The sequence below is a fragment of the Engraulis encrasicolus genome, chromosome 10 (assembly GCF_034702125.1).
Source record: "Engraulis encrasicolus isolate BLACKSEA-1 chromosome 10, IST_EnEncr_1.0, whole genome shotgun sequence".
NCBI lineage: Eukaryota > Metazoa > Chordata > Actinopteri > Clupeiformes > Engraulidae > Engraulis > Engraulis encrasicolus.
In genome coordinates this window covers 35,950,338-35,960,337 of record NC_085866.1, presented here as the reverse complement: position 1 = coordinate 35,960,337, position 10,000 = coordinate 35,950,338, and the positions used below count along the sequence as shown (strand labels likewise).

Sequence of the window (10,000 nt, the reverse complement as noted above, 5' to 3'; positions counted from 1 at the left end):
TGGAGATCAATGTGGGAGATCAGTGCCGCAAGGAGTTCACAGGTAGGTACCGGCCCAAACAAGGCCTGGCTGAGTCCAGCCCAGCCCAACCCAGTCCAAAATGGCACAAACAAAACTGTTGAGCATATTTTTGGAGAACCGTTGAAAACTATTTAATATTTAATACGACCAAAAAGGGAGGAGAGAGCAGAGGCTCTCTGAGATTGTAGAAAAATATAAAAGAGCCTTTAATATAGCATGGCAAAACTGATCAAACATTTAAACTAATGAACATATTTTGTTGATGAGTCCACTCAGCCCAGCCCAGTCTATTCCTCTCCATTCCTGTTGAGTACAGATCAGTCCAGTCCAGTCCAGAGAACCCAGTGTTTGTGGTCCAAAGTGGCAAAGCAACACTGTAGGCATCGGTCCAGCTCTGTTCACTTCAGTCTATACCAGTTATGTCCAAACACCAAAACAACAAGCAAAACAATTCAACACATTTCTATATTTTTTTGTAAAGAGAACCTTTGATGCGACCAACAAACGGCCAACAACCCTTGAAGCTATGCCCAGTGTTTTTTGCAACATTATTTTGGGTGGTTAAGTGTACTACTACTACTACTCTGCGAGCCCTGTTCATCCAAGTGGAGTTCAGTCGAGTCCAGTCCAGACTCCGAGAGAGGAAGAGGCTGGTGTTTCTGTAGTGGATGCCAGACCTGGAGCTCCTTTCGATGTGAGCCATCGCAAAGTCTCTCCTCCAATACCTTGAAAGTGTTACTGACTGGGGCCACCACCCGGGCTGTCATCTCGCTTGGTAGTGTGTCTGACTACCATTAGTGGAGGTGCAGTGACGTCACAGGTTCGAGACTGGGTCTGGAACATGCAGTGAGACCCCCTACAGTTCCAAAAGCTAGATTTCAACCCTTGCTCTGCTAATGTTTGTCTCCCATCTATACTCACCAAATGAGGCAGAGAATGATAATCCACACTGTTTTTGTCTTTTTAAAGAAAAGTAGGCACAAAACTGTTGCCACCTCAAACCAGCCAAAAAACAAGCATATTTATCCAGTAACTAGACGAAATTGCATCCAAATACGTCTTGTATAATGGCTTCCTTGGCATTGTGACCTTGCTTCAATCTCTCTCTCTCCACTTTTCGCTTTCTCTCTATCTCTCCCTCCCTCTTTCTTGCTGTGTCTTTCTCCGTCCCTGTCTGTTTAATTTCCCGTGTGCACATCTTGCATTCCTTTCCCACATTTCTGTCCCCCATTTCTTTTGCTAAATTCTCTCATTCTTTCTCTGCTCTATTCATGCTTCCCCCTTTCTCTCTTCTTTTCCTCTCCACACCCCACCCCACCTCTTGTCTCCTACCTCTCTTCTCATTCTTCTCTTTCTTATACTCTTCTCTCCTCTCACCTCTCCCCTGCTGTTCTCCCCTCTCCTGAACTCTCCCTTCACTGCCGTCGCTTCTCTCCTCCTGCATACCCCCTCCTCCCTCCTCTCCCATTCCTCTCCTCCCATCTCATCTCATTCACTGACATATCCTCCTCCTTTTCTCTCCTTTTCTCTCCTCTTCCCTCCTCTCCTCTCCTCTCCTCTCCTCTCCTCTTCCCTCCTCTCCTCCGCTCTCCTCTCCTCCACTCTCCTCTCCTCTCGTCCACTCTCCTCTCGTCCACTCTCCTCTCTTCTCCTTTCCTCTCCTCTCATCCGCTCTCCTCTCCTCCATTCTTCTCTCCTCTCCTCCGTTCTCCTCTCTTGCACTCTTCTCTCCTCTCCTCTCCTCTCCTCTCGTCCTCCTTCACTCCCCTCTCCTCTCCTCTCGTCCCCCCCCCACTCTCCTCTCTCCTCCCTTATCCTCTCCTCTCCTCTCTTCCTCCTCTCCTCTCCTCTCCTCTCCTCCACTCTCCTCCACTCTCCTCTCCTCTCCTCTCCTCTTCTCTCATCTCCTCTCCTCTTCTCTCCTCTCTGCTCTCCTCTCCTCTCCTCTCTCCTCTCCTCTCCTCTCTTCTCCTCTCCTCTCCTCTCCTCTCCTCTCCTCTCCTCTCCTCTCCGCAGACCTGATGACAGAGATGATGGACCTGAGTAGTGATGTGGGGGGTCCGGGTATCCCGCTGCTGGACTACCGCACGTACGCCGAGCGCATCTTCTTCCCCGGTCAGAAGGGGGCGCCCCTGAGCCAGAACCTGGACCTGCCCGACTCTCGCAGGCAGACGGTGGAGCAGGGCCTGAGCCAGCTCAACAACCTCCTCAACAACAGGCTCTTCCTCATTCGGGTGAGCTGCTAAGGCAATGCCACGCTCAACACTGCCCTCTGCAGGCTAAAATGATGTACTGCATCTGAATGTTCTTTCAACAGATATACAGTACTGTAACATTACTTTAGTTGTCCAAGGTTTCAGGAAATGTGCCTCCAGCCAGTCTCAGTTAAAATTATGTATATTTTTTATATGGATTGCTGGACATCCATCAGTCATGCTGATGGCGTCGGGTCTCCTAGTGATGGCTCGGTGTCAGTGCGATCTGTCACCTTTCACCTCTCTCCAGGCTCATTTGCTACTGCGTGTCTGATCAGCGAGGGTGTGCGTGGGTGTTTTTTGACATTCCGGACAGCTCTTCTGAAACTCTGTTCTCTACGCCCACAGACAGCGCCAGAGATGGAAATGAGAAGCCTAACTATTTGTGTCCGCTCTTCCGTTCGTGCGTGTGCGTGTGCGTGTGCGTGTGTGTGTGTGTGTGTGTGTTAAAACGTACAGCACGCACGCGAATGTGTGTATGTGTGTGTTAGAATGTGCAGCATGTGTGTCTGTGTGCATCCGTATCTGTGTATCCAGTTGTGAGTGTATGTATGCTTTTCGAGGTAACGACAATGTGAATTTCTTGCTTTTGCACACTCCAGTCTCCCTGACCTGCCCCTGTACTGCTCACAGTCAACCAGCGGCGAGTGAGCAAGCAAGCGAGCATGCAAGCAAACTAGCTCCTGGGGGGATATTATACACCCCTCTTGGAAGTAACGCCGTTAAAATGCAAAAAAGATATTGCGATCAGACGAGGAGCGCCGTGCGTATATATGAAATCACGCCCATTTCCCTCTGAAATATAGATGAGGCTCCCGCCAAGGCTCCATGGCGCTGTTGCGTTTGGGCTGTGTGTATTAAGCCAGGCATGTGTGCGCGTTTTCTTGGCCCGCGTTTGAGCCCCGTCTGATGACAGAACAAAAAGAGACAGAAGCCCGGCTTTAATATTTCATCTCCCCTTAATTATTCATCTCGCAGTTCCTCCTCTCTCTCTCTCTCTCTCTCTCTCTCTCTCTCTCTCTCTCTCTCTCTGTATTTCTCTCTTTCTGTATTTCTCTCTTTCTATGTTTTTCTCTCTTTCTACCTCTTTCTCTCTGTCTTTCTCTTGCTCTCTCTCTCTCTCTTTCCCTCTCTCCACATCTTTCTCTCTCCCCATCTTTCTCTGTCTCTCCCTCCCTTTCTCTGTCTCTCCCTCCCTCTCTCTCTCTCCCTTTCTCTCCCTCTCTCTCCCTCCTTCTCTCCACTCGCGTAGCCTTCAGCTGTTGTTGGGGAAGAGTTATGTCACCCATTTACTGTCCAATTTTTTACTGTAACTTTTCTTGTTGTTGTGTAGACGCTGCGGACACACAACCCCCCATGTGCACGCACACACACACAGACACAAACATCTTTGGAGGCTGTTGGCAGTACTTTCCACACTCTGTATAAATCCTAATGAATAGCAGCTTCAAAACAACTCAACACTGTCCAGATGGAGATGCATTCACTTTTCCAGCTGGAAAAAAACGTAAATGAGAGAGAAATGGCCATCTTATTGTTAGTCCTAACACACTGTCTGTGCCTGCCTTTGTGCTGTGTGAAGACACGAATGTCGTGGCTATCACATACACGCTGCAGTTATGCAAGTTCATCCCCGCTATGGAGCCTTTTGCAAGTTCACTTGGCTGTTGCCTCAGCTCAGTGGCTTATTATAACTCTTCGCACACGTCTGTCTGTCTTTATATCACTTGCTGACTGCTAACGAGGCAGGCTGTGCTTTTTTTTACTTCATGATGGAGTGTCGGTACACACACCAATCTGTTCTGCCAGCGGGATCTCCGGCGAAATCTCTCCAAAATCTGCTGATGCTGATTTGTGATGTCCACAACTTCTTGCGCGGTGTACTTATATCTTGCTGCGTTGGGGTTAATTTGCCATCTAATGAAATGTTTTCACTGTACACTGCAAATTCTAATGAGCAGACCTGACCTTTTTGAAAAAAACTAGCAAGGAGAATGATCGCCTTTGGGCGGGGGAAAAAACAGACGAAAGTGAACTTGAAAGTGAAGTTGAAAGGCGATTACTTCCAATTACTTGCAATGTCGCTTACAGGCTTAACTTCTAATTCTAAGCCCATTGTAGTTCACTCTTTATCCCCAAGGGCAATGTTTTTCTTTTCTTTTATTTCAAGTAAGATCTACTAATCTGAATGTAAAGGCTATCAGTTTCCAGATTCCAGTTATCAGATTCATTTATCTCATCAGAACTGTACATCAGGGAGCATATGCTTACTTTTTTATTGTAACATGTCCGATAATGTAAACTGGCATACTGTCAGTGTCCATAAGACACGTCTAGTACCCTGTACTTGGTAAGCACTGCAAATTAATCTGCATTGCTACTGTGTGCACAGCAGTCCACGCATCTCTCTGCAGGCATGTTCTTTCTTACTGCATTCATTATAACATTAATACAGTACTACTGCTGCTGCTGCTACTGCAATATGTTAATAATGATGATGATGGTGCCCATGCCTGATCCCTCCACCCTGCTGGCTCTGTTCTCTGACCTGTAGGCACATCCCCCTGCCACTGTTGTCATCCTGCCCCGCCATCCCCCCCACCACACACACACACACACACACACACACACACCACACACACACACACACACACACACACCTGTAGGGCAACTCTCTCTTCTACTGTTGGCACCATATCCACCCACAACCCCCCACCCCCTGATCCCACAACATCCCGCTGCCACTATTGTCATTATACACCCCCACCCCCACCCCCCACCTGTAGGCAACATCCCGCTGCCTGTGTTGTCATTCTGCCCTCCTCTGCCTCCTCTGGTGTTTGTTGATACTCCGAGCCGGATCTGACCTCAGCGGGGTCTTGCTCTCATAATCACAAAACGCATCATGGCGAGAGCCTCCCCCGTGGCTGTGACGTCTGGGCCTGACTGTCGTGCTCTTTTTGCTTTTGTCTCTCTCTTCCTCTTCCTCTCCCTTTCTCTTTTTTTGTCCTCCACATTCTATTTCTATCACTCTTACTTTGCTTCTGACTCTGTCTTTTTTCATTTGTCTCTCACTTTATCTCTCTCTCTCTCTCTCTCTCTCTCTCTCTCTCTCTCTCTCTCTCTCTCTCTCTCTCTCTCTCTCTCTCTTTCTCTCTCTCTCTATCCTTCTCTATCCCTCTCCCCCCTCTCTCCCCCCTGCCTTCCTTCCTCTCCTTGCTCTACATGTACTTTCCGGGCTGCCGTAGTTCATCCACACGCTGGAGGCCCAGCAGAGCTTCTCCCAGCGTGACCGCGGCTACGTGGCGTCCCTGCTCACCATGGCGCTGCACGACAAGTTGGAGTACTTCACCGACGTCATGAAGACCCTGCTGAGTGACCTGGTGCAGCAGTACGTGGACAAGAACCCCAAACTCATGCTGCGCAGGTGGGTTCAAGTCAGTGATGCGTGCGTGCGTGCGTGGGTGCGTGTGTGTGTGTGTTGGTGGGGACCGTACCCTATGTTGATGATGAGGAGTTATTCCGCTATCTCAGGCTGCACAGGTGGGCCAGAGGCAGATGCAGAGGGAGGGAGATAGAGGTAATTGGGGGTAAGGGGTGGTAGGTGATTGTTGTGAGTCGGGGACTCAGTTGCAGAACCTGGTGCAACAGCAGTTGGACGAGAGCCCCAAACTGATGTTGTTCAGGTGGGTCAGAGTGGGAGAGAGTGGGGTTGGTGGGGTGGGGGGGGGGGTGATTTTGGGATTTGTCCTACAGCACTCTGTAGCTGGCAATCTGCTGCTGTCCTATAACCATTTGGGTCAGCAAGAACCCTGGGCACATGATGCACATCCGACTTATAATGAGTCAGTCTGGACGGATGAGGGGGTTGTGTGGGGGTTGAGGTGGGAGGGGTGGTAGTGGACATGGAGACTCGCCCCTGCTGGCTCTGGAAAGTTAGCGTTTGGGTCAACAAGAACCTTAAGCTAATGATTCAAAAGTGAATCAGAGGGTTTGGTTTGGGGGTAGGCGATTTGCAGCCTTTCACCATATGGATGTGGAGGGCAGGGGAGCCAACAGGGGGGAGGACTAAGGACAAATTAGTCAGTTGTCCTGGGCCCAGGGAGAGAGGGGCCCCAGATATGGGTCCTCATCACATTGTATGTATTATTTGGGGGGGATGTCTTTCTGTCCCTGGGCTGACCAAAACTATCAGCAACCCTGATGGAGGGTTAGCATTTAGGCCAATCTCATGCTGCGCAGGTGGGCCAGAAGGACAGACGGTGTGAAGGACAGGAGCCTCCCTCACCCCGTGTGGTTCTGGAGGGTTTAGCATTTTGGGTCAAACCGCTTAGCTACCAGCTGTGCTGTGCAGCCATAGTTTTTTTGTTTTGTTTCCAGGTCCCGCACTTACATGGATCTCAATCTGTCATCATCTGTTTATTGACACGTATGGCCTCATTTGCCTGATAGCCTATTAACACACATTACTGACACACATACACTGTACACCACCCGTGCGAATCTGTGTGACTGTGTCTGTGGTATTCAATCACGTTTTATGTTCATTTTTGTGTGAATCGTCTTACATCCTAAAAGGGCAAAATAATCGGAATGGACAGAATGAACCTGTTCTAATGCCTTGGTGGCTGTCTGCGTAGTTTCGTTAATTTTTTTCATGGATACTTTTAGAAACAACCTGATTCTTTCTACCGTAGCTTCTCAATCATTATCTTGGATCGTAATAGATTTGGACACAATAAATATGCAGAAAAGACAACACTCATCACTCATCATTTTTGCCTGTACAGCACTTCAGTCAAATGCTGTTGTGTTTTCTTCTGAAAACTGCTTTGTACATACTCTTGGCTTGAGCTGTGGGGCCATAGATTTCATGGTGGTGATGAATTGAGTTCAGGGTGAAATGTGATCCTGAACTCACTAAACAGGCTTGAAACTTAAGCTAGCTATTGAACACGCTATGCAGTGTAACTGTACAAAAATATAGTAGACATACTGGAGCTAAAACGAACTAAAGCTGAAAGAGCACCTGCAGTTCTGACCACTACAGCACATCTTTGTAAAAACCGGTCCAACATTTTACTGATCACACTACACCTGTTTGAAACAATAGTGTCAGATAAACAGCTGTAGACAGATTGTCAGGATCAGAAGTTTCTCTGCAGTGCCCTCCTCCTTGGCCAAAGGGTCCTTCAGCAAGGCACCTATAACCCCAAATTGCTCCAGGGGCTGTAACCAATACCTTCTACCTAAATCATTGTAAGAACCTTTGCAGTGTCTGTAACTAATGCCTTGTGCCTAAATCATTGTAAGAAGCTTTGTGCTGTGTTTGCTACTGTAACTGTAATATCATGGTGAGAGTGGACCTTCAGTCTTAGTACACGTTTCTCTGTTTCTCCCAGGACTGAGACAGTGGTGGAGAAGATGCTGACCAACTGGATGTCCATCTGCCTGTACTCCTTCCTCAAGGTCAGTAAATCATCGTCCCCGTCCCCATCTCCATCCCCAGATGTGCTGGATGGCGTTTGGCTCCGAATGGCCTGCGCGCCACGTCATTTGCGATCAGGCAGCCGATGCCTGATGAGATAATTTGTCACGAGTGCCAGATGAAAATTGTCCAGGAAAGCAATTCACCGAGGGGTCTGCTTTGTGTCAGAGGGGATTTCTCTTTTATGGTCATGGATTAATGTTTCTGTCTGTTTGTGTGTGTCCGTGTGGGCCAGTTTGTGTGTGCGTGTGCGTGTGCGTGTGTGTGTGTGTGCGCGCGTGTGTGAGAGAGAGAGAGAGAGAGAGAGAGAGAGAGAGAGAGAGAGAGAGAGAGAGAGAGAGAGAGAGAGAGAGAGAGAGAGAGAGAGAGAGAGAAAAATAGACACAGTGTATGCAAGTAACACGGTGTGTACTGTATGTGCATGTAGCTGTGTCTGTGTCCTTGTGTGTATGTGTATGCAGCTGTATGTATGTGTCTGTGTGTTTGTGCGTGCGTGCGTGCGTATGTGTATGCAGCTGTGCATGTGTGTGTGTGTGCCTCTGTGTGTGCAATGTGCATACATGTATGTCTGCTAATATGTGTGTGTGTGTGTGTGTGTGCGTGTGTTGACAGGAAGTGGCGGGGGAGCCTCTCTACATGCTGTACAGGGCCATCAAGTACCAGGTGGACAAGGGGCCGGTGGACGCCGTGACGGGCAAAGCCAAGCGCACGCTCAACGACAGCCATCTCCTCCGGGAGGACATCGACTACACCTCCATGGTGCAAATGCTTTCCTTTTGTTTTCATTCATTCGCTCGTTTGTCTTTTTGTGTGTTCTGCTGTTCATTCCATCCACTACTCTTCGGTAGTGTGAAGCTTTTCTTCCGTTTCGTTTGTTTGTCTGTCTTTTTAATTTTAGGCTTTTTAGTGACTTTTATTGTGACAGGACGGTGAAAAGACGACAGTAAAGTGGGTGTAGAGGGAGTTATGGGGTAGGGTTTGGGAAATTACCTGGTCTGGACTCGAACCCTGGGTCCCCGGCCCGAAGTAGATAGATAGATAGATAGATAGATTATACTTTATTATCATGCAAGCATGAACATTGTCTTTGGTCTCACAGGGTAAAAAACAGACAGACAGACAGACAGACAGACAGACAGACAGACAGACAGACAGACAGACAGACAGACAGACAGACAGACAGACAGACAGACAGACAGACAGACAGACAGACAGACAGACAGACAGACAGACAGACAGACAGACAGAAAACACACATACAAATGCATCCACCCCCCCTCCAGCCACCCCTCCCAGCACACACATCATATGCAAGTCAGTCATTAGTTCAAAATATCTCTAGCTTTTCCATAGCTTATTGACTATGGAAATTGCATTTGGAATAAAAGAATGTTTATAAATGTTCTTCTTAGCAATGAATGATCTGTAGCGCCTCCCTGAGGGCAGCAGTTCAAACTCAGAGTGAAGAGGATGGATGGGGTCATCTAAAATGTTCGTTGTTTTCCTCTGAACTGCAGTCCTGTACAGGCTGTCCAGTGGTTTTTGGGGTCTTCCTATGATCTTCCCAGCCATTTTCACCACTCTGGACAGCCTGTTCTTGTTCAGCAGGGTGAGGTGGCCATACCAAACAGAAATGTTGTATTTGTATAAGTATTTGGTATAGGTGCTCTACGCAGTGCACTGCAGAACCCCCCTGTTCGCTTGCCTTTTGTCTGTTGTGACATTCATTCCGTCAGTCTGTCTGTCAATCATTCTGTCTGTCTTTTTCTTTTCTTCTCTCAGTCACTCTTTCCTTTTGTTTTATTCATCTCCTCCTCTTCTCAGTTTGTATCCAACTCTTTGACATTTTGTGTGCTGCTGTGTTGCTCCAACTTTGCTACTGTCTACTTTTGGATGCCGTTTTATTTCCTCCTGCCCCATCTGACTCCTCGACTCATCCCTCCCTCCTGTGTCTTTCTCAACCCCTCCGTGTGCGCGTCTGTGTCCCGCTGTTTTTCTCGGTCTGGTATCTCTTTATCCCCCCTGTCTCTCTTTTTCTCTGTCTGGTATGTGTATCTGTCTCCCCTTTCATCACTCTCTGGCTCCCATTGGCCACTCAGCGCAGACACACACACACTAGACAGCGGACAGACACACTAGAGCAGAGCAGAGCAGAGGGCCCCTTGTCTCATGTCCAGCTGCTCTCCCCACTTCACTACTCCCCACATTACAGCCCTGGACAGCACAGGCAGCAGGG

The 10,000-nt window shown here is 48.4% G+C and overlaps 1 protein-coding gene across 5 annotated transcripts in view; it reads left to right on the top strand.

The window, feature by feature from the left end:
- The window catches only part of plxnb3 (plexin B3), a 151,173-nt gene that overhangs the window by 126,982 nt on the left and 14,191 nt on the right, over positions 1-10,000 (top strand). For all 5 annotated transcript variants that reach the window (XM_063208731.1, XM_063208734.1, XM_063208730.1 and 2 more), the window contains 5 exons: positions 1-42; positions 2,038-2,255; positions 5,525-5,703; positions 7,679-7,745; positions 8,377-8,523. The exon at positions 1-42 is cut by the window's left edge and continues 59 nt beyond it. In XM_063208731.1, coding sequence (XP_063064801.1) covers positions 1-42; positions 2,038-2,255; positions 5,525-5,703; positions 7,679-7,745; positions 8,377-8,523 — 653 coding nt within the window. The remainder of the gene's footprint in view (positions 43-2,037; positions 2,256-5,524; positions 5,704-7,678; positions 7,746-8,376; positions 8,524-10,000) is intronic.